The 24,099-nt window shown below is 33.8% G+C and overlaps 1 protein-coding gene across 3 annotated transcripts in view; it reads left to right on the top strand.

The window, feature by feature from the left end:
* ATP2B1 (ATPase plasma membrane Ca2+ transporting 1) overlaps positions 1–24,099 on the top strand; it is a 106,649-nt gene that overhangs the window by 67,026 nt on the left and 15,524 nt on the right. For all 3 annotated transcript variants that reach the window (XM_079139191.1, XM_079139192.1, XM_079139193.1), the window contains exons 6-16: positions 1,968–2,108; positions 4,642–4,680; positions 5,409–5,570; positions 7,076–7,290; positions 9,540–9,782; positions 11,091–11,332; positions 13,698–13,935; positions 19,869–20,048; positions 20,726–20,813; positions 21,186–21,292; positions 23,759–23,950. In XM_079139191.1, coding sequence (XP_078995317.1) covers positions 1,968–2,108; positions 4,642–4,680; positions 5,409–5,570; positions 7,076–7,290; positions 9,540–9,782; positions 11,091–11,332; positions 13,698–13,935; positions 19,869–20,048; positions 20,726–20,813; positions 21,186–21,292; positions 23,759–23,950 — 1,847 coding nt within the window. The remainder of the gene's footprint in view (positions 1–1,967; positions 2,109–4,641; positions 4,681–5,408; positions 5,571–7,075; positions 7,291–9,539; positions 9,783–11,090; positions 11,333–13,697; positions 13,936–19,868; positions 20,049–20,725; positions 20,814–21,185; positions 21,293–23,758; positions 23,951–24,099) is intronic.

Here is a 24,099-nt window from a genome sequence, read left to right as displayed (position 1 = left end):
GCTTTATGTAGACTCAGGTTCCTAACACAAGTATATCAGAAAAACTATAAATTTTCCTTGTTTAAGAAAAGACTGAAATAACTTTGTAGAGTCTCTTATTGCAGTATGGGTGGGAAAGTTTTTCTGCATTTATTTCCCTATTCCAAAAATGTACTAAAAAACATGACATGAATTTATTTTTAAATTTACTCTCATGATGCCATCTCTTACTGCTGTTCTTGGCTTCTTAAATTTAGATTTTTAAAAACAGGATTCATTTAGTGGTGGGGATATGACCTGAACAAAACCTGTTTTCTTTGTCTGAGCACATGAACTGCCAACATCTAATCAGACAGTAAGGAGGAATAGAGCATAAAAACTGAAATCTACAGAAAGCCAGAATTATTAAAAGAAGCAAATTGTCTTTTATTCATATACTTAGTAAGCATTATTACTCTTGAATCTCATGTCTTGTTTCTTCTATATTTTCATTGGCAAAGTAAAATATGGACTTTTAATAGAATGTAGATTTTTGAAAGCAAGAAAATTAAAGACCTAAAACATTTCATATTGGATAAGTTATTCAGTAATTAATAGCCAAATACACATTTTTTTTGTGCTGGAATTAAGCACATATGCTTTATGAGCAAATAACTTGTGAGCATTGGTTTGGTACATGAGATGGTGGCAGGTACTACAGACCCTGCTCTCCAAAAGGATTTGAACTGAGTGATAAAATGCAAATAAATGGTGACTGTAAATAAGACTTAATTGAATGTAAACAGAGAGAAAGTGAATTTTTGAAACCTGTTTAAAATTGATAAAAAGATTAAAATAAAATAGCTGGGCATGGTGGAACATACACATAATCCTAGTGACTTGGGAGCCTGAGGCAGGAAGATAACAAATTCAAGGCCATCCTCAACAACTTAAGTATCTCTGTCTCAAAATCAAGTTAAAAGGACTGGGGGTGTGCATCAATGGTAGAGGGCCTCTGACTTCAAGCCCTATTATTCACAAAGGGAAAAGATTGGAATAGTGGAATGGGAAGTCTTTTAATGAGTAAGGAAAGATGCAGAGGTATGCATGTACAAGTGAGAAAACTATTAGCATGCATCATTATTATAAAAAGAAGATAACCTTGGCATCTGATAGAGCTGGATTGGATCTTTGCCTTACCACCTGATAATTATATAACCTTGGTCAAGTTTCTAGAAAATAAGAATAATAATGCTTGCCTACTTTCAAGACTGTAGTGAGGATCACAATCTGAATTCAGTCAGTTTTCCTATCTCTATTTTCTCACTTTATGTAATAGAATTTTATGTTAGAATAGTGGATGAGAAAGTTTGAAGGTTGGATGTTCTCAGTTTATTGATTTCAATTCAGTAAGAAATGTAGTGTCATAAACTATTGAACCATTAGCATATGATGAAATCAGATTTTAAGAATATTAAAACACTTTTTTAGGATGAACTGGAAAGTCAGACTAGCTAGGGAGCTATTGCAGTAGTCTAGGATGAGCCTTTGGGGTAGATAAAGGTTGTAGGGTTATGGGAAATTTGACATTCGTTGCAATGAAATTCTTTTTGGATATAAACACAGTTTCTTTATAAACAATGTATTTCTCAAATATTCCTCATACCATATGTTATTATTAATAATAATAAACATTCATTGAACCCCTTACATATATAGGCTTGTTTGAGAAATATAAATCTTATTACATGTCTTTGAAGTGTTAAGTGTTGTTTTCTGCATTTTACAGATGAGGAACTGAGATGTTATAATTTGCCCTGTATTGTGTGGTGATAGAGTGAGCTCTGAACATGAATTTGACTGTTTAGGTTAAAATCTTAAGCACAAGAATTTAATGTCTTAATCAGTTTGTTTTTATTAATATTGATATTAAAGATGGTATTACTGAAGCTTTATTTTGATGGTAAGAGAGAAATCTATTATTTTTACAAAGTTTTCTGTTGTTGTAGGTACTCATGTGATGGAAGGCTCTGGAAGAATGGTAGTTACTGCTGTAGGTGTAAATTCTCAAACTGGAATTATCTTTACCTTACTTGGAGCTGGAGGTGAAGAGGAAGAGAAGAAAGATGAGAAGAAAAAGGAAAAGAAAAGTAAGAATAGCAATTTGCTCTTAAATTACTATTTGGAAATACAGCAGCAGGATCATAAGAACTTGTGTAGAAAATAGACTTATTTCATGAAATTCTGATATGGAAAATTCTGTAGAAATTTACTAATACTGTATTTTCAAGTAATAGTATTAAAAGAATTTTTTTCTTTTAAACTTAATAGTCCATTCTGAGCCTTTACTCAATATATCAATCCCATTTACCAGACAGATTCATCGTCTACTTAAATTAATTCCACTGACTTTATTCTGTTTATTTTCTAATTGTAGTTTCTTTCCTGTCATTTGATCAGCAAAATGAATTAAACTCTCACTTGCTATTTGCTGTTGCTTCAGTAATAGGCTTTTGTGGGTGTGTATGTTATTGTTTGTTTTGTTTTTTGTCAGCCTTATCACATTTTGGTCTCATTGAGCTTTTAATGTTGATTTTTAAGTCTTCTACTATTCACATATCTCATTCTATTACTTATGCAGTTGGCTTTTTGGACACAAGACTAGGACTTCACTTTACTTTTGTCTTAATATAGTTAGCCCATCATTAGATATCAGGATCCCTTATTTCGATCCATTGTTTCTTGCTGTTCCTCAGAGTGCTCTGTTATCAGCAAGTTTGGTAACCATAACAATTTATGCACAAAGATCCTATAAGAAACTCTGTCATAGGGGGACATTTCAGTCTCTCAGTTGAGGAGCATGCAACTTGCAGAAGGCCCTCTCCACCCTGTTTCTAAATATCTATTTTTACCCCCTTCTCTCCCATTAAGGATCACTCTGTAGGAGTCTTTTCCCTTTAGCTCAATGGCAGTTTACTGTGGGTTAGCCACTTAGATTTATTTAATTTTACTTTGGATAGTAAGCCCATATTTCTCTTTCTCACATGAGTATTTTGAGATCTTCCAACAAATATCTTGCTAAAATCTTGGTTTGCTATAACTTAGCAGTGTGTATTTGTTTGTTTGTTGTTTTTTTGCAGTGCTAGGGATTAAACCCAGGGCCTTGCATGTACTAGGCAGGTGGTCTTCTACTGAGCTACATACCTCCAGGCCCTTGCAGCAGTGTTTAATATTTGGGTGGATTATTTTTTCCTTTGAGTTTTATGTTTAGCCATGAAATTCTTATTTCAAAAATTTTGGAAATTTTTGCAAAGCAGGGTGGCAAGCCCCACTTTCTAGATTTTTCCTGCTGTGCTCCCCAAGCCCTCAATGAACCTCAATGGTTTCTGAGACTGAGTGGAGTGCAGTTTGAAAATCAGTGGTAATGGTGATTAAGTGCTTTGTATGCTCCCTCTCTAAGATCCTCACAGCCATGTGAGCAAGAAACGATTGTTATTTTCACGAATGAGTAAAATAAGACTTAGGGAGGTTGTGTAAACTTGTTCCAGGTCAGAACATTAGTAAGTGATAGATCCAACCTTCTTCATTCTGCTCCATATTAATATATAAGAATTGAAAGTCACTGAATCCTACTTAAAAAAGAAAAGAATGTTTGCATCATTACTGTATTTTTATTGATTCCACAATATCTTTTCTAATAAGTACCTTTTTCCCCTAATATTCCTAGGAATTACTATCTGCCTTTTTGGTTTTTTTCTTACCCTACCCCCAACCCTCCAGGGACATTTTTCCTTCTGTGGACTCATAACTCTTCTCTCATTCTCTTGACCACTTTGGCAATTAACTCAAAAGCAGCCCAGCATGAACTGTCTCAGTTTCCTCAGTATCCTGGAATGTGACTGACTGGTCTCTCCAGACTTGAACTCATTGAAAGTAGCTAGGTATTCTCTTACTATCTCCTCATCTGTCCTGAGCTTCTGTTCCTTCCTGACCATATTTATTCCATGTTTTCCAGTTTGAAGATAGTTCTCTTTGATAGAAAAGGTAGAAGAAAATAGGTTGAATGGTTCTGCTTCTTCCTTGTCATTTTAAGAAATTGCCTACTCTAAATAATAAACTCATCCCCATTTTGATGACTTTTGCTTCATATAGCTCATTTTTCGGTGTTCTCTAAATCTAAGATAATTTGGGGAATCACCTTCACTGGTAGTCTGACTGACTTATTTTGTATTTTCATATTCTGGTTTTGCTAAATTTCCTCTCCTGTCTTGTATACATATTCTTTTTATTTTTGCTCCTACCAAATCTCTCCTGTGTACTCATCTTTTTATAACATTCCTCCCTCCCTCTTCATCCCAACCCTTTTCTACTTTCTTAAGGTTATGTCTGTTTTTAGTTTTACCATATTTGGGTTTATTACAGCTTGAAAATGACTGAAACTTTATGAAGAAATCAATTATAGATGCCTTAAATTATCTTGGAGTATTCCCCTAGAGTCGGACCTAGGGAGTGATTGATACAACAGGTCATTGCAAACCAAATGTTTTCTAATCTATCACACACACACACACACACACCATTGTGTAACAATTCTATTATAGAAATGTGAACTACCTCTGCATAATTTAACAGGGCTGTATTCATTTCTTTTGGAAAGCTTTAATTCCCATTTTGTTCCTACAGATAAGAAACAAGATGGAGCTATTGAGAATCGCAACAAAGGTAAATTCAAGAAGATAAAAGTACAGTTAGCTTGTTATCATTATATCCAGAAATAGCTCTACTGTGTACTATATCCATCCAAAATTAGGATACATGTGGCAGGGAACATCAACAATGTTTATTAACTTGTATTAACCTCTCCTCCTGCCAGTGCCTTAGTCATGTTGTCTCTATGATGCTAAGATTCCAATCATGGTTTGTAGTAATAAGCTTATGCAGGTAACTTTCCACTTAAGCATTTCAATCAAATATTCTAACATACTTGAAACATTGTTTCTTTTATAGCTAATGGCAAATATGCATAAGAAACAATATATAATGTAAATATTTTTGCACTTAAAAGAGTATTAATATATGCATATTTCTCTATATGTATGGTCATAATATTCTGCATTAATCTGTGAGGGATTTATAGTCTTTGGATGTTACCTAACAACCTTAATACAAGCAAATAAATGATTTAGTATTCATTAATTCTAAGTTTAAGGACCTTGTGATTCTTTTCATCTCCATCACATAGTATGACATTCTCAAATCTGGTACAGTTTCACAATCTTATGTCGCTATTGTCTTATTCTTTCTATATGAGCACATAAACACACACATAGTTGAATTTTCCTACCACTTGTTTTCTATAAGAATTAATTTTTTAAATAAATTGCTTCAAAATATTAATAGTGATATGTGCCTTTAAAATGCAGTGAAATTATGTTTGCTCTTAAATGTAGCTAAAGCCCAGGATGGTGCAGCAATGGAAATGCAGCCTTTGAAGAGTGAAGAAGGTGGAGATGGTGATGAAAAAGACAAAAAGAAAGCAAATTTGCCAAAAAAAGAAAAATCTGTTTTACAAGGGAAACTTACAAAACTGGCTGTTCAGATTGGCAAAGCAGGTATGACGTACAGAAGGAAAAGGGCGTTTGCTTTAAAATGCACACTTCCGTTCAAAAAATATTGATTGATGCAGATAAGAATGAAAATTGTTGCTTTGTCAGTGTAAGGGAAATTAAAAATAGTTTTTCATTTTTATCCACAATGTACTAGGCCCTTTGAGTTACTATAGATACTCAGGATAGCATTCAGCTTGGGCTTTTATCATTATTTTACATAAAGGGAACTGTCCTCCATCACTTAGCTAGTAAACAATCAGGTTAGAATTTGTGTCGAAATTTGCCCACTGTACAAGCCATTCACTCATCTCCAAATTTCTTCAAATTTGGGGTAGTATGGTAGTCGAGAGAGAACTTTCTGTGAGGTTGTTCAATAGATCATCTAACTATAAAAAGAAACTTTATCACACACTTTGTGCATACGTTTACTCTCCCTATGAAAAATTTGTGCTTCTTCACACATTATAATTTAGCCCCACCAAATAGAATCTTTGTAGTGAGACTGAAGTTACTAAATAACCTTCTTCACTAGAAAACACCCATTAAAAGAACCCCTCTTTAGGAAAAAAAAAAAAAAAAGCAGAGCTCTTAAACAACAGAACATGCCCCAGCATTATCACCTTTTTAAAGAACACTGTGTGGGTAAATCCTCATACATTATTAAAATCACTTAAATTGCATCACTCTGTTGCTTCCAGGAGTATGTTGGGTAGTTTTTTCTTCTGTCCTCAATAAGCTTATTATCTAGTAAAAAATTTTGCTTTTGTAATATGTAGCTAAATCATAACACTGACTCCTTTAGTGTTGGGGGAATGGGTTTTGAGGATTTGAGGTGGTGATAATATTTGATAGACTCTGGATCTGTAATTTAACCCAGATATGTAGGCTTGTTTTGTTTTTAAATTTATATGTATATAGTCTGAATATCCCATAACTTAGAGAATTAAATATTTTGTAATATGTATTTAGCACTTGTTTTTCTAAGTTAATGAAGCAGCAAGGATAAACCAAAAATAAATTGAGAAATAATAATTGAGATTACATATGTGTGTATAAATACACATATATGCATATATTTGTTTCAACTACAGCATATTTATTTATGAGACTCCTGTTTGATTAGATTCTTACTGACTTCTGTTTCAGCAGTAGACAAATTGCCTCTTGAACTTGTAAAACTCTGGCATATGCTAAGCATCTAGTATTTTCTTGTCATTAACTATTATTTTGTCTCAACTTTAGTAGAAGACAGAAGATACAGTTAAGTCTAAGAATTATAAATGCTTTTCTCCTACTCCTCCTGGGGTCAGGGCTATATGTGGAAGCAGAAATTAAATCTGACAATGTTAAGTGATGAGTTAGGTGCAAAAAGGAGGTAACAATTTCTCAGAAATGAAAATAAGTATTATGGAGTCAGTCATCTCTTTACAGTGCCTAATATGTAACTGGCAATGGTAGTATCTGGAATATTTAAATAATTGCGTTTTTCTTTTTTTGTATCCTGAAAGGTTTGTTGATGTCTGCCATCACAGTTATCATTCTAGTATTATATTTTGTAATTGATACCTTCTGGGTTCAGAAGAGACCTTGGCTCGCTGAGTGCACACCGATTTACATACAATATTTTGTGAAGTTCTTCATTATTGGGGTTACAGTTTTAGTGGTTGCAGTGCCAGAAGGTCTTCCACTTGCAGTCACTATCTCACTGGCTTATTCTGTCAAGGTTAGTACAAAATAGTTAGTTGATTTATTATGTTTAAAACTTCAGCTGGTTTGGAAAAGGCATATCCAGTTTCTCCTTTTCTGGTTCTGAAAGTGGAGAATCTCTGTAAGTGTACATTGTTTTCTTTAAAAATGCAGTAACTAATTGTACCTCCCCTGAACTAAGTACCTCTTTGCATGGAGACCTATACATTCTGTGGAAGGCAGCCTTGACACAGTATTAAGCACAACTCTGTTAGGCCAGGTTCTATCCTAAATTTCACTGTATTATAGTTATGTGGTCATGTCACATCACCTCCTCTTTCCCACCTTGTAAAATTAAGTTAAGGGTGTTTGCTGTTCACATGTGGCACAGTGCAAAGAGGGTTAAGTCAGGTTCAGCTTTTTGAGACCTCCTTGCTTCTACTCTCCCATTCTCATAATTGTCCCACAATCTGATCTTCACACTTACAAGTGGATTGATGTTTTCAAAAAATAATTCAGATTTTATCATTTCCTTATATAAAATCATAAGACTCTGTACAGTGACCAGCAGGGCCCTAGGCAGTCTGACCCTTGCTTACTTAGTGTTCACATGTTCAGCTCTCCCTCTGGCCCAGCCTTTCTACTGACTTTCAAACATCCCAACTGATCTTTCTTTCAAAATGATTTTGCAGGTTTAAAAGAAAAAAATATATATTACACTTAACGAAAGAATGCTGCTCTCATAAATTTTGAAATGAAATGTTAATTAACAGTTCTCCTTAAATAACATTGCTAACAGTGAGAAATATAAAGTAATTAGTCATAGTTTCTGCTCTAGCACTCTCATCTTCAGTATTCCAAAGGGATTTACAACGGATAGACCTGTCAAGATAAAAATGTTTTTTTGCTTATTGTTTGAGTTTATTTTCAAAGTGATGGTAAAATACAGTATAATCATTTATTTGTCCTTTTAGAAATATTTTAAAATAATTAGAAATAATTGGGGTAAATACAGATTTTAGGCACATTGATTAGTCATTTTGCCAGTACTGTAATTAGTTCATTTTGAGTAGTCATTAATGATATTAATTTTTCAATTGATGAGAAAGATAAAGGCAGATTGAATAGAAAATGAATGAGAGCATTTTAAACATTTTAAGTGATGTTCTTTAAGCTTTTGTTAAATGTTTATTTAGCCCTGATATTACCAATTGCTGTTGTTTTTACTACAATATAATCTTCATGGATCTTCTTTTAGGGTTTTACAAAATTAAACATGTTTTCTTTACTATAGGCTTCATTCTTTTACACTTTAAATGTGCAGGTCTCAAGTAGTTTGGGAAGAACACATTTCTCTTCCCGGTATTTATTTCTTTACCCAACAGATTTTTCTGCAGTATCTTGCATGTTAGTAGTCACAGGGAAAAAAACAACTTTGTAAAAGTTAATCCATTCTACATTTTTTTAAAACTAACCATAAAGTATATTTAAATGCCCTTTGAAACTGTTGTGAAAACTTTTGGCTTCTTGGTTTCTTTTCTAGTTGTAAATGAGAGAAAGTGGTGAGATACATTTTGATCCTAAGTATAAAAATATCAAGTCTTCCAGCATATGGCATAGATAAAATAATCCAATCCTGGTTTTGACATATTAACTATATATATAGTAGTCTATCCAAGTTGGGGAAAAAAAGGAGAGGCAACTACATACTCACATGCTCTTTGTTTATCTTAATGAATCAACTTTTTCCCTGGAGATTGATATAGCAGTCTTTTATTTTACATTTAATAAGGAGACTTTATCCTTATTATCTTATAGTACTATGAATACCACTGTACCTATACATATTGTTATTGCTCTTGTAACATGAAGACACTTTACTGAGTCTTTTGGAGATGTATAGTCAATGTGATTTGCATATAGGTACAGGTATCTGTATTCATTTATTAGATTATGTTATACACAGAAAAGTGAAACCATGGGAAGCTCATAGCTTATTTGAATAGGTCCGATTTGCTAATATTCTTCCAGTATTAAATGGATACTTTTCACCATGTGTTTATGTAAGGCAGGGAGGTTTTTTTGACATTTTTTAAAGTTGTCAATGAATCTTTTATTTATTTAGATGTGGTACTGAGTATCAAACCCACATGCCAGGCAAGCACTCCACTGCTGAGCCATAATTCCAGCCAAGACAGGAGTTTCAGTGCTACTTTTATCATTTTTACTGTAATGAGATGATTGGTTTTATATGTAGCTTAACTCTTATTTTTTTTGTCGCTGTAGAAAATGATGAAAGATAATAATTTAGTAAGGCATCTGGATGCATGTGAAACCATGGGAAATGCTACAGCCATTTGTTCAGATAAAACAGGAACATTGACAATGAACCGAATGACAGTCGTTCAAGCTTACATAAATGAAAAACATTATAAAAAGGTTCCTGAACCAGAAGCTATTCCGCCAAATATTTTGTCCTATCTTGTAACAGGAATTTCAGTGAATTGTGCTTATACATCAAAAATATTGGTAAGGTTTCTTTAATAATTAATATACATATGAACATTCTTAAATCTGGAATGATTAGACTGTAATCTTTCAAATCTGTCATTTGAACTGCATGGTGTTAGGTTTTTAAAAGACATCAGTATAATAATCAATATAATATATTTCTTTTGATATGATTTGTATTATAAGTAAGATCTATTGATCAACATATGCATTCTATTTACTTATTTTTTTTTTCTTTTTTTTTTATTTTTCTTTTTTTGGCCCTGGGGAGTGTTTAAACACTGTCTCAAGCCTTATAATCAGAACACCAGAATATATTCTTAATTTTAAATTTTTATTAAGCTCATTTTAGGAAAAGACCAGATTGTAGAAAGTCAGCTGTCAATTTTCTAGAGAGAATTTTGAAGATAATTGCAACTGAAAATGATAAATGTTTTTTATAAATGCTTGGAATATGCCCTGTTTCTCAATAGTCCCTATCTGTAAAGTTGTCCTTAGACCTTTTTACAACCAGTAAAGTTATTTATAGGCTTGTGCCACCTTGGAATAAAATATTTCCAACTTTGTAAATTCTAAATATTTATTACAGAGAGCATGAAGTTTATGTTCAGCTTTATGTATTCTAATGATTTGTGTATGAAAACCATGAACAAAATAATATTGAAAATTATTTATATTATGAAAAGTAACTTGGATTGGATGAATGAACTAAAAAGTTATGGGTCTTTGTTCTGCATCTCTTTTTGCCTTTACTATCTGAAAGTCTGAGTTTTTGCTTTAAGTAAAGATGATCACACCTGCCTTTAATACTGTTGTGATTATATAAAGAAGTGTTCATGAAAGTATTATGAAAAAAAAAAATTTCTTAATACATTTAAGGCAACAGGTACCTCATTACAAGATGTAAAAATTGGTAACAGATTTTACTTTGAATTATTAAATATTATAATTCAAACAGGAAGAGAAAAAAGGAGTTAAAATTAAGTCCCATTGTGTATCAGGAAGCAACTATAAACTTTATACATCTTACTTTGTTTAGTTCTTGGGTCATAAGTGCTCCTGTTTTACAGATGCTGAAGCCAAGGACCAGCAATCGTGTAACTTGCCAGAAGTTCATATGGCTAGTGCCTACCAGTTGGAACTCCTGTCATTCCGCCTTAACTACAAGCTTCTTTCTACCTTGCCATTCTGTGTCCTTTTAAACATTGATATTAACATTTTTCATATAATTTTGCTTTAGAATGTCACATTCTATTTTACATTGTAAATTTAAATTTTCGTAGGGAAACATAATGATACTAACTTCTAAACTGTTTTCTCTTGCAGCCACCAGAGAAAGAGGGTGGATTACCTCGTCATGTTGGTAATAAAACTGAATGTGCCTTGTTGGGACTTCTTTTGGATTTAAAACGGGATTATCAGGATGTTAGAAATGAAATACCAGAAGAAGCACTGTACAAAGTCTATACCTTCAACTCTGTTAGGAAGTCCATGAGTACTGTCTTGAAAAATTCAGATGGAAGTTACCGAATTTTCAGCAAAGGTGCATCTGAAATAATTCTGAAAAAGTAAGAGTAAAATACTTAGATGATTAAGATACTGCCTATCCTTGCCTTATAGAAAACCTTCTATGTTGTTGTTTTTTTTTGTTGTTTTCTTTTTGTGAGTATCAGGCATTTAATGGACTCTTAGAGCTCTTTAGTGTGCTTTATGGTATCCAGACACTTACACCATGGTGTTCTGCCATTTTCACACTCTAGCTTCTCTTATTTCTTCCTATTTTGCTGTATGGAAACTAAGCCTGTTGTGTTCAGTCTGATAGATTTAATGAAGCAAACTTTGATGTTTGCTCTTAGACATGTTGATTCCATTGTTTTATAGGATCATGAAAACTCCCCTTTTATATCACAGTGAGCTTTATCTTATGCTGTTGCAATGTCATATTTAAGTATCTCATTCATTTTGTGTAGTCATCTTGTTTCTTATGTCCTTTTACAGACTAGTAGCTTTCATTTTGACATTCCACGTTTTCTTCTAATTTCCCTAATGTTTATCTACAGGTGTTGAAATCAGTTTTGGTTTCTTAAATTCCAGTAGAGAAGTATAAACTGTTTTTAAAAAATCTTTAATTTTGGAAAATTGTAATTCATTTGAAATTACAACATTTAAAATATTTGCACTTTTAATTTGCTTGTATGTGGGTTATAACAGATTGTAGCCTAACAGATCTGAAACAAGTATATAAATAACAGAAAGAACAGCATATGATAAACGAATGCAGAATTTTAGGGTGAGAGGTGTAGCATTTAAGATGGGTTTTGGTGTGAGGTGAGAACAGCTAGGTAAAGGAAGCCACAGCAGAGGAAAGGCAATGAGAGTATGCAGATGGTATTAGGGGAATACCAACTGTGTAGCTCAGCAGAAGAGTAGGGTGGACTTTTGTGGCACACAGGCCACATGAATCTTCATTCCCTCTGTGGTACCCTTGGTTATTCAATTTCAGTGTGAAGGATTAGAAATCTGTCTCATCCCTTGCTTGCTTGGTAGCAGATAAGTGTTACATAAAGGAGAGATTTTTAAATTGACCAGATTTTGAGCCTTCCTCTGCAACTAATAAGTTTTGGAAAGTAGGTCAGATTTTCCTCTTTCCGCTTTCCTACGTTGGAAAAGGGAGTGATGACCACCAACTCTGTAACAGTGCAGTAAAATAATACAAATAAAATGTCTGGTGTGTTGCCTAATGTATAGTGAGTATGCCCTAAGAGTTCCCACAGCAATGTTTATTTACATTCTGTTGTAGAGACTTATATGTTAGACTGAACAATTAAAGCTTAATTAGACCAGGTATGCAACTGAAATTTTTTCTCATCAGATAGTGGAATCATCAAACCTGTGATTGAAAATAATTCTTCCATCAAAGGATGGGCTAGGGGAAAAAGAATGGACTGGAGACAGATAACCAATGAAGAGCTATTGGTATTATAATAGCTCTAGCTGGAAGAGTCAAAGGAACATAGTAGCAAGGGGAATAGAAAGAGGCAGACATATTTCAAGACTTAGAAACTAGAGGATGGGGAAATAAGTGAAATTTAGACTTATCTCAAAGTAATTGGGGTAATGTTGATTCCATTTCATAGGCAGTGAGGAGGTGATAATCCAGATCTCTATGCATTAAGGTTAAAATATTGGCACAACATCTAGGTGGGACTCTCCAGCAGTGATGGCAAGTTTTAGAAAACAACAGAAGATGTAGATTTAGGAAGCACCTCAGTAGAAGAAGGATGAAGTGACATCATAAGGGAGATTAGGATAGAGAGGTGTTCTGATTTTACTACCCAATTTAAAAAAAAAAAAAAAAGATTGTAGTTAGTTTCACTAAAAATGAAACTATTTTGGCATTCATTCTCTCTCTCTCTCTCTTTCTCTCTTTCTCTACCTCCCCCCACCAATGGAATGCTTATTTTAACAGTAAGACTTTGATTTCTTTTATGGTTAAAACAATATAGGTGAAGAAACAACCTCTCAGGTAAGGGGTTGATTGGACTTGGCCTTTTACCTTAAAAGAAGAAATTATTTTATTTTTGTGCTAAGTAAAATTAATGTCTAACTTTGTACCAAAATGGCCAAGCATATAGTTTATTCTTCTTTGCCAGTCAGAATTTGTGAAAATTTAACAGAACAGTTTCCCAAAGAGCTTTAAAGAATATAGTAACTGATAAAGTAGAGAACTATCAAATGAGAACCATGCAGGTTTAGAACTCTGTTTTAAAAAGGGACAAGTAAATGTGACTTAAGTCTATAAAATGCAACATTTGTAATTCTCTAAATTCCAAATATCAGAAGCCATGATTTCTTGCCCTTCCAGTTCACTTAAATGGCATTAACCATTATTTTTGTTAATTATTGATGTTTGGATTCAACATTTCCTTTTAGGTGTTTCAAAATCTTGAGTGCTAATGGTGAGGCAAAAGTATTCAGACCAAGGGATCGTGATGATATTGTAAAAACTGTGATTGAACCGATGGCATCAGAAGGCTTGAGAACCATATGTCTTGCATTCAGAGATTTTCCAGCAGGAGAACCAGAACCAGAGTGGGATAATGAAAATGATATTGTCACCGGCCTAACATGCATTGCTGTTGTGGGGATTGAAGATCCTGTGAGACCTGAGGTGGTGAAACATTCTGTGCTCTGCATGTGCAGAATCTTTTTTAACTATAGAGAGTCGAGGCACTAAGCATAACCAGCTTTCTAGTAAAATTTGATGTTTATGATTTTATATTTTCTGTGTGAACCTAAGATGAGTGAAATAATAGTGCTTGTGATGATATGCTATCCTTTTTTTTTATGGTGTATAATTAGACAGCTTCTCTCTGGGATCCTGTGTATTTATAGCACCATAACCTAGCACAGTGCTTTGAACTGGTTAGGTTTTTCAATTGGTATTTGTCTTAAATTAATAATAGATGCCATTAAGTGATGTGTTTTCACAGTCTCTAGATCATCACTGTCCAGTAGAGTTTTCTATGACGATAGAAATGTTTTCTCTGTGTTGCTCAATATAGTAGCTACTGGCTACCTGTGGTGACTGAGTTCTTGAAGGATGGCTAGTGCAACAACAAAAACTGAATTTTTTTAAATTGAAATTTAAACATCTTCTAGTGGCTACCATATTAGATAACATGCATCTGTAGACTGCTTTTTTCCTTTAAATCACTTTAAGTTTATAAACTTAAACCAGGTTTATACATCTAGGCACTAGCAACATAAGGAGTTTAGAGATGTGATCCCTAGCTTCAAAGAAGTCACTGTCTTGAGTGAGAGTGGACAGACATATTCTGACCCAAGGCGGTTAGTATATGACCGGGTACATACAGAGCACATTATATGAGCAGAGAACGTGACCTCTCAACCTAATCTAAAGTAATGATACCTTTTTATTGAGGTCTCCCTGTGCGCCTAGTACTAGGCCAATTACATGCATTATTTCATTTAGTGTTCACCTCTATGTGGTATATTATTACTCTCATTTGACAGATAGACAGTTGAGTTTATAGAGCTCTAGATCATCCACCTAGTATTTTCAAATCCCAACTTTGACATGTGCTTAAAAGATCACTAAGCTGTGTTACTCACTGAAGGGGTCAGGTAAGACCCCTTGCTTGGGGTTAATTACCTGATTTGAGTCTTAAAGGATCAGGAGACATTAGCTAAACAAGAGAGCAGTAAGTACATTCAAAGAAGCAACATGAGTAAAAGAACAAGTACAAAAACTGCTTTTGTTCAGTAATTGCCAACTAATTTATTCAGACCTTAATGTATAGTGCCTGACATTGTTTTAGGAACTCTCAGTACCACAGTGAACAAAGTAGTCATGAAATTTATATTCTGGAGAAAGAAGACAACCAAATAGGTAGAATGATGATACATAGACTGTATACTGAGGGGGAGATTTAGCAGGGGGAAAACAACAAAACAAAACTGAGAAATACCACTAGTCCCTGCTCTCACAGGCTTTACATTCTGGATGGCATGTGGTGGGCAGTGCTGAGGATAAGGGTGGGAATGTGATGTAAAATAAGACACTTAAAAGTGTGTTAAGGGCAATAAAGGATGCACACTGGGTGATGAAATACCTACCGTAAGTGAGGGACACCACATTAAGAATTTGAGTTGAGATCTGATGGCTCACAATGAGCCAAGAAAAAGAATAACTACAAGAACATTCCAGGCAAGCAGCAAGCACCTGAAAGTGAGAAAAAGTATTGAGTAATTTTTAAAAAACAGTAAGTAGACCAGTGTGGCTGTAAGTGTAAAGAAGAGGGAGATGAGATGATCTTCAGCATTACTAGATTATAAGTCCTCTGAATTTTATTCTAAAATTTAGGTTCAAGTTGGGAAGTAACATGACATACGTTGTTACAATACTGTTTAAGAGATTGTTGAATCTGTTGAATTGTGTTGTTGAATACTGTGTAAGAAAGAGATTAAAGAGAAGTAGAAGTAGAAGCAGTAAAGCCATTAAAATTATTGCAGTGATCCTAGACAATAAATATTCAAAACTTAGACTACAGTTGTAGAGAAGATGAAAATAAAGGGATGATTTCAAAGTAAATGGAGGCGAACCAGTAGGAATGAATATACTACATTTGTGTATAATGTTTTTTATGTCATTGAAGTGTCTGAAATATGCAAATGTGTGTCAGATGGGCATTTGGATGTTGGAGCCACAAAGAGTTCTAGGCTGGAATAATTATTTATGAGACTGAAAGGAATCTCCTGGGGGAAAATGTATAGCCAGGAAAGAGGCCTGAACACTTAGGTATCAACAGAACTAGAAGTCTGATAGGGAAGAGGAGATAGGTTCTATCTTGCATAATTTGGTGGGTGGTAGAGGGTGTTATCAGTGTCATAACAGAATCAGAAGACACAGCCTTTTGAGAGAGTAAGATAGATTCAGCTTTGGGTTTTAGAATTTCATTCAGCTGTATAATGTTTGACAATTTTTGGTCTAAGGAAAACCATATAAAGTCTTATACATTGGCTTGTATTTAAATCTTAACCTCATATATATTAAATCAGGATGTCTACAATTTTGGTAAAACGTTCTAACCTGTTATTATGCTCTTGGCATTTGGGTCAATAGAGGGTTTTATTGTTTTATTTTTTGAACATGTAAGGAACACTTTTTTATTTCTTCAAGTATCACAAAATAAGATAAGTACTTTTATATTAAAATACAACTAATATGAAACAGCTTTATTGGAGTAGTTATTCTAGACTGCAGTTTTGGTGTGGAAAATCTTTAATTAGATATCTAGAACAAATCCAATGTTCTTGCATATGCATAGGTACTTGAATAAGATACTTAGCCTTGCTTCAGTTCCTTATCTGTAAAAGTGAAGGTAGTGTCTGAATTTTAAATTAGAAGTCTTTGATGATTAGTAGGTAGTCCATGAATACTAGTTTGCTTTTATTTCTTTAAGCAGCTTTATTGAGATACAATACATATATCATATACTTTACCCAATTAAATTGTGTGGCCTAATGGTTCTTACTATGCTCAGAGTTCTGCAGCCGTCACCATGATCAGTGTAGACATTTTCATTATCCAAAAATTGTACTCCCTAATCATTAGTAACCATTCCCATTTCTCCCCAACTCCACACCCTCAACTCCAGCAAACACTTTTCTACATTCTGGATATGTAATTACCAATCTGGATATTTGAAAAATATTCCTCTTATCTCATTATAATCATACATCCTTTAACCAAGATCTCCCCTTTGCCTCTTGGTCCTAACTTCCCAAACCATTTTACTCTCTGCGTTTCTTAATACTATTTGCCACAAAGCGTTAACCCAAGATTAATGTCCTCCTCTTAATCATTGTTCTTAGATACTACCTAATCCTTGACTATTTAGATATGCAAATTTAAGATACATCTTATCTCCAGTGAGAAATCGAGATCTTTTATATACATTTATACAGCTAATGGTTTTATTTGTTTGTTTTTTACAGTACTAAGGATTGAGCCTGGAGGCGCTCTACCACTGAGCCATACCCCCAGTCCTTTCAGTTTTTATTTTGAGACAGGGTCTTGCTAAGTTGCCCATAAACTTGTGATCCTTCTTCCTGAGCCTCTCAAATAGATTAAAGGTTACACCATTGCGCCTGGCTTGATCACCTACTGTTTTCAAAATCAAATACTGATTAAAAAAAAAAAAAAAAAAAAGAATTCTAGCAGCCTCTTCCTTTTAATTCATTACTCCATCACTAGGACCTAGCATGATTCCTGGCATTCAGTAAATATTAGTTTGTGTGAATGTATGTGATTCCTCCTCCAGTGACTTGGATGACTAAGAATTGAGACAGGGTAGAAGGAAATATTTTAACAATGCAAATCTTTACACTTAAATGTATTTAAGTTGCTAGTAATTAAATTGCATGCACTTTTAATAGACATTGTTCCTGTGGAACCCTGTCTAGAATTGTGCTCCCCCCTTTGAAAAATGCCCCAGTGATGACTATTTCTCCAATAATAAGTAATTCAGTAACTGCATAAATACTAAGGTTTGGTTATGCCAGATACTTCTTTGTTAAATAAATGAACTAAATTGTACTAGGCATTTGTGATGTAAAGATAAGGAAAGGGTCCTCCTTCAAGAAGCTTAACAGAGGACTCAGATAAGCAAGTATCTACATATGATGCAAGATTTATAACAAGTCTGTAATAAGAAGACAACTTTTGTCTAAGTTGTCTAAGTTGTTTGGTAGGTAGACCAAGGAAGCTCCAGAGAAGTTACATTTAAACTGGATTTAGAATAGAAATCTCAAATAGTCTACAGGCCTAATTAAGCATTCTGTCAAATTATTTTTGGGTATCTGTGTATATGTATGTATATATAAAACATTAAGTTTTGAGAGATTATATACAAAATTAGAATGTTTCTTCTTTCTCTTGAAATCTTAAGTTCCGTTAATATTGAGCTCTCATTCCACCAGGATAAAAATAGGCTAGAACTGAGTAGCTCTTTCATTGACATTTTTCTTGTATTTGTCATTTTCAACATGTTTTTCTGGTTGATGTTACCAGCATGGCCCTGTAGCCATTTGAATTTTTGGGATCTCTGCTCTAGTAGGATCAGTAGGGATTTTCTAGTTAGAGAAGAGCCAGAAAGGATGTGGGGTTTTTTGTTTGTTTGTTTGTTTTGTTTTGTTTCTATACTAGGGATTCAAGCCAGGGCCACTGATCCCCAGCACTTTTTTTTTGATACAGGGTCTCAATAAGTTGCTTAGGGCCTCAATAAATTCCTGAATTTGGCCTTGAACTTGTGATCCTCCTACCTCAGCCTTTTCCAAGTTGCAGGGATTACAGGTGTGTGCCACAGCCAGAAAGGATTTTCTAGGCAAAGGGAATGTAGTTGCACAGGCACAGAAATGATTATATAAACATTTCATCTAACAACTTGTGTGTGATAGAGAAAATTTTAGATGAATCTAGAAAACTATTCTGAGGCTAAATTATACTCAGTTGTATGGAGAACTTTGTGGTATATATGTAACAGCTGAGGAATCATGTGGTTTTAATTTTTTTTTTTTTTTAGTTGTCAGTGGATATTTATTTATTTATTTATTTATATGCAGTGCTGAGGATCAAACCCAGGGCCTCACACATGCCAGGGAAGCACTCTACCACTGAACCATAACCCCAGCCCAGAATTGTGTATTTTTCAGGAAGCATATTGGTGTGTTTATTAAAAAAAAAGAACTCTACCATAAAGTATGTTAGTTGTTTTAAGTATGGAAAAGCATAAAGGCAGAGATACCAATTATAAAGCCATTGCAATAACTCAGACAGAAACCATGAGGGACATGATACAAGGGAGGTTTGGGGTAGAATCTATAGGAGTTATTGATCCTTAAGAGATGTGTGGAAGAAGGAAAATGGAAGAGGAGGTACAGATGACTCTTAGACGTCTGTAGGTAAGTTTAGAAAAGATGGTGTCCTTTTTGCACAAATTCTGATACCCACTTTTCAGGTAGAACTGTGGCTCCCTCAAAGTGAGATGAGGGAAGGATATAGATTTGAAATTCTTTAGCACACAAATGATATGGGAGTAGGTGAGGTATTTTCTTAAAAATATATGAATTGGGAGGGGAAAAGCAAGACACTGTAATTCTAAAGAACACTAACATTTTACTCAGGTGTGATCTGGGCAGTGATACCAGAAAGGTAGAAAGCCAACCAGAAAAGAATCACTTGGTGGTTGCCAATAATATGTAATTCAGTAACTGCATAAATACTAAGGTTTGCCAGGGGGAAAAAGTGCTTTTAAAAGCTTTTGGTAGATAAGTACTGCAAACAAATTAAGTATGATGGCAATTGAAAAATGAAACCTGAACTAAGATTATAGTGGTGGAATAGGAAAGAAGAGAGTACTGGGTATAATTCAAGAAATATTGAATATCTTGAGATGAAATTAAAATTGTCATTAGTTGTGGGACTGTATGCTACTTAATGTATATTTGTTCAGTGTTCCCCCACACTTTGGAAGGACTAATTTTCTATCGTAATATGATTTTTTTCTCTATATAAACTAGGTACCAGATGCAATAAAGAAATGCCAGAGGGCCGGAATTACTGTACGGATGGTCACTGGTGATAATATTAATACTGCTCGGGCTATTGCTACCAAATGTGGTATTTTACATCCTGGGGAAGATTTCCTGTGCCTGGAAGGTAAAGATTTTAACCGAAGAATACGAAATGAAAAGGGAGAGGTAAGGATTTTTTTAAGTTTTTTTAGTTGATAAAATTGTATATTAAGAATTTCACTTAACAAATACATATTGACTATGTACTGTATGTTAGGCACTGTACATGAGTAATTGCAGTTCACATCTTAGGAAGCAAAAAAACTAGCATTCTAGGAGATAAAAGGGATAAGTGATAAAGAAATTGGTCCTAAAGGGAACGAGCTTGTCTTGCTATTATGCTTTATCAAAGTAGTTGCTGTGAGTCAAAGCCAGTTTCAGAAGTACAATTTGTGCAAGGAGTAATGGGAGATGGGTTTGGAAAGGCTAATGTGGACATGTTTTAGGGGATTCCAAACTTAGAACTTTTCATACTAAAGAAATTCCATTTTTTATAGGCAGTGGGGGAGATTTTTAAATTTTGATCTTATAATGTATTTAGCAGGAGTTCTCAGACTGGAGTTTACATTGATTGGAGTTACCTAGAAGGCTTGTTAAAAAGTAGACTTCTGGACCCCACCCCAGGGTATTTGATGAGATAAAACTGGGCCATGCCCAAGAATTTGCATTTCTTACAAGTTCCCAGAAGTTTCTGATGCTATTGCTCTATACTTTTGAGAACCACTGATAAATAATGATAGATAACTAATTTAGAATTATGGAACTAGGTTTGGACACATTTTAACTTTGATAAAAATTTATAGATTGAGCAAGAGCGGATAGACAAGATTTGGCCAAAGCTTCGAGTACTAGCAAGATCATCTCCTACTGACAAACATACTCTTGTTAAAGGTAAGTAGATTTTATACTTATTTCACAATTTCTTAATACAGAAATGTGTTCTGCTTCCTAAAATAGTAATAGATAGTGAATATTAGATTGAGTCTCATGTTTCCCAATAAAATCTAAATACATTTCCTTTTGCTATCTTGAGTGAATTGTGTTTATCTTCAGTGATTAAAACAGGATATTGCTTCTAATGTAACCTTAGTTTCTTGAGTTGGTCCTTGCTCAACATCCAAGTTAGTTTCCATTTATGTGTTTGTTTAATTATGTATTTTTAACTTTGAGACCATAAAACTGGACTAGTCAGGATATTCTGCATAATCACCTTATTAATTAAAGAAAATGTTTTTACAGCACAAATATTTACTTTTATTTAAGGTATTATCGACAGCACTGTCTCAGAACAACGCCAAGTTGTAGCTGTAACTGGTGATGGTACAAATGATGGCCCAGCTCTAAAGAAAGCAGATGTTGGATTTGCAATGGTAGGAACTAACTTATTCAAGTATTCAGATATAATTTGCTAGCTGTGTTGTTTGCTTATTTGTTGACTAAATTACTATCGATTCTAAACGCTATCCCTCAAGATTAGTTTGAGGGATAATCAATAAGCCTAAATTGATTTATAAGTCTAATTAGTTTATTCACTAGCTTTATATTTAATATCATGAAATCTGGTTAGAAGATGATTTCTTCGTACAATTGAAATAATGTCATACATTTACCTTGTACTCTGTAAATTGTCATCTCATCTGACAATTTATAACAGCCTTTTTAGGACACAAACTTAAAGCTGATGCATATTTAAATTAAAAATATAATTGAGGATCTTTTAAAGAATAGTTGAATGTCATCATTTTACACATACATAAAATCTATTTTTTATTAAAAAAAAATCTTAAATTTCCCCCATGTCCTCAATTTAAGTATTTTCTCTTTATTTTTGGAAAATACTGATCAATAATCACAATTCTCAAATCTAAAACTCTAAGAAAACTGAATTTTTTTTTGCCTTAATTGACTTCTTAGTCATTTTTTGTGTTTCTTTGCAAAATTTTGCCTTTGGCAAAATCTGTTCTGAATTGATGTTAGGCTGTTATTTGTCCCATTAGTATGAATACTTATATTCTTTGTAGAAATATTAATGTGTTTTTATGAATTTCTTAACTCTTTGGGAAATTTTGTGATACAAGGTGTGTGCCTCATCATCTTTCTAACATATGGGACACATTTGGGCCACAATCTAGTCCTGAAGGTTTCAAATGAGAGATTGTTTTATGTGCATCCGTATGTTTGGCATAATTTATCCCCTGATATTATGCTGCTAAAACAGAGATTTAGAAGAAGACTTAACCACAGTGTCAGCCTTTCAACAGGAGTGAGAGAGATGATAAAAGGAAATTATATGGGTAAATTTTCCTCAATCAAAAAGAATTGCATCCAGAGATCCTTACTGTACCACATCCCGAATTTATAGGCAGCTGCTTTGGAATGATCTTTTGAAGACTTGTGAGGAGTCACTGAAGAAGAAATAATTAGGTGCTCTGCCTTGTACTCCAGGCAAACAGGATCGCTAACTTCAGCAGTTGGTCATTTAGCAGTATTCTTATTGCTGCTTTAATCTGACAGTAACCAGGAAAAGTATATTATATAGAATGTATTTTAACATAAAAAGAAAAAAAAAAAAGCTTTCTTTCTAAAACTTGAGCATGTGACAGATACCCAAGCTTTAATAAGTGTGGGTAAATATAGTCATGCAAATGGAAGTACAGTGCAATGGCTGGTATGTTTGTGTTTTTAAGCTCTGAAGTTTTAGGTCCAATTTTACCAGCTTTTTTTTTTTTTTTTTTTTTTTTAATGATAATTCATCAGAAGTCTAAATTTATCTCCAAAATAAAGAGGAAAGAATAAGTGCTTAGCAGCTCAGACTTGAAACCACTCTTTCCTACTTAGAGACATCCCTATTCTACCTCTTGGCATGCTTTAAATCTGGCAGTGGAGAGGGGTGGCAAATTGCCTGTCTCATGGATTTGGGAAAGGCCTCTAAGGATCTAACTGCCTTTTTAAATTTTACTCTAATACTAATACAGAAAAGTGCCTAAATCATAAGAGTACAACTGAACACAAGTGAACATTCCTGTTCTATGTAGGCAAGAAATAGAATAGTGCCTGCACCCCAGCCACTCCAATCAACCCGTCTTTCTGCTAATATAACCAGTGTCCTGAAGATCATTATTTTTGCCTGTTTTTGAATTTTGTACAGAATGATCAAAGTTCATCATCTTTTATTCAGAACTGTGTCTCAGATTTATCTATGTATTTGACTGTACTTCACTCATTTTTATTAATATATAGTATATTAACATATCCCATTCTGTTGTTGACAGTGTTGTTACCATTATAAGCTGAGTACTTCTTCAGTAGATATTTAAGAGATTCTCTGTTTTCATCCCTGCCTTAACTCTGCTAGTGCAACCTGATACTTTCTGAACCTGATAGAAGGGTTCCATACTACCAGAAACACTGCTTTTTTGCTGTCCCTACCATTAGCTTAGGATTCAGCTTTCTTGATTCTGCTAAGTTATTTACCGTTTTTTTATTCATTTTCTAATCTCTTAAGTTTCTCGCAAAATCTTTTTTCCCTCTAATTTTGTCTTTATCAGTTTTTTTTTTTTAATATTTTTCATGCAACCTTTGGAAGGAACTTGGGTACTGCCTTTTGTTCTTCTGATTTTAGCCCTATTTGAATTTTATTATCCATGCTTCCTTTGTTTGATTTCTGCTAAGTCAGAATGTCTTCTCAGTGACGTCTATAATACCTTCTTTTAGCCTAAGTCACCATTAGGTATAATGACAAATTTTTGTTTATTTTATATTACTCATTTGAGTATGTACGTTATATTTTAAAAATTTAGGTCTAATTCACAGTTATTTTGTTTTTTTTTAAACAGGGTATTGCTGGAACTGATGTAGCTAAAGAAGCATCTGATATTATTCTCACAGATGACAACTTTACAAGCATTGTTAAGGCAGTTATGTGGGGACGAAATGTCTATGACAGCATCTCAAAATTCCTTCAGTTCCAACTGACTGTTAATGTAGTAGCAGTCATTGTTGCTTTCACGGGCGCTTGTATTACTCAAGTAGGTGATGATTTATTTATTAAAACTTGTTTATTTTAAAGCAAAAAAACCTTTTTAAAATATTTAAATAAGCTGAAACTTAATATTTAGGTTAATTATCATAAAAATGTAATCCTATTCTCTACCTTAAGTTTTTAAATCCTAAAGGC

This window comes from Sciurus vulgaris, assembly GCF_902686455.1.
Source record: "Sciurus vulgaris genome assembly, chromosome: 5".
NCBI lineage: Eukaryota > Metazoa > Chordata > Mammalia > Rodentia > Sciuridae > Sciurus > Sciurus vulgaris.
Note: the sequence above shows the minus strand (reverse complement) of the source record. Positions and strands in the feature narration are given on the sequence as shown.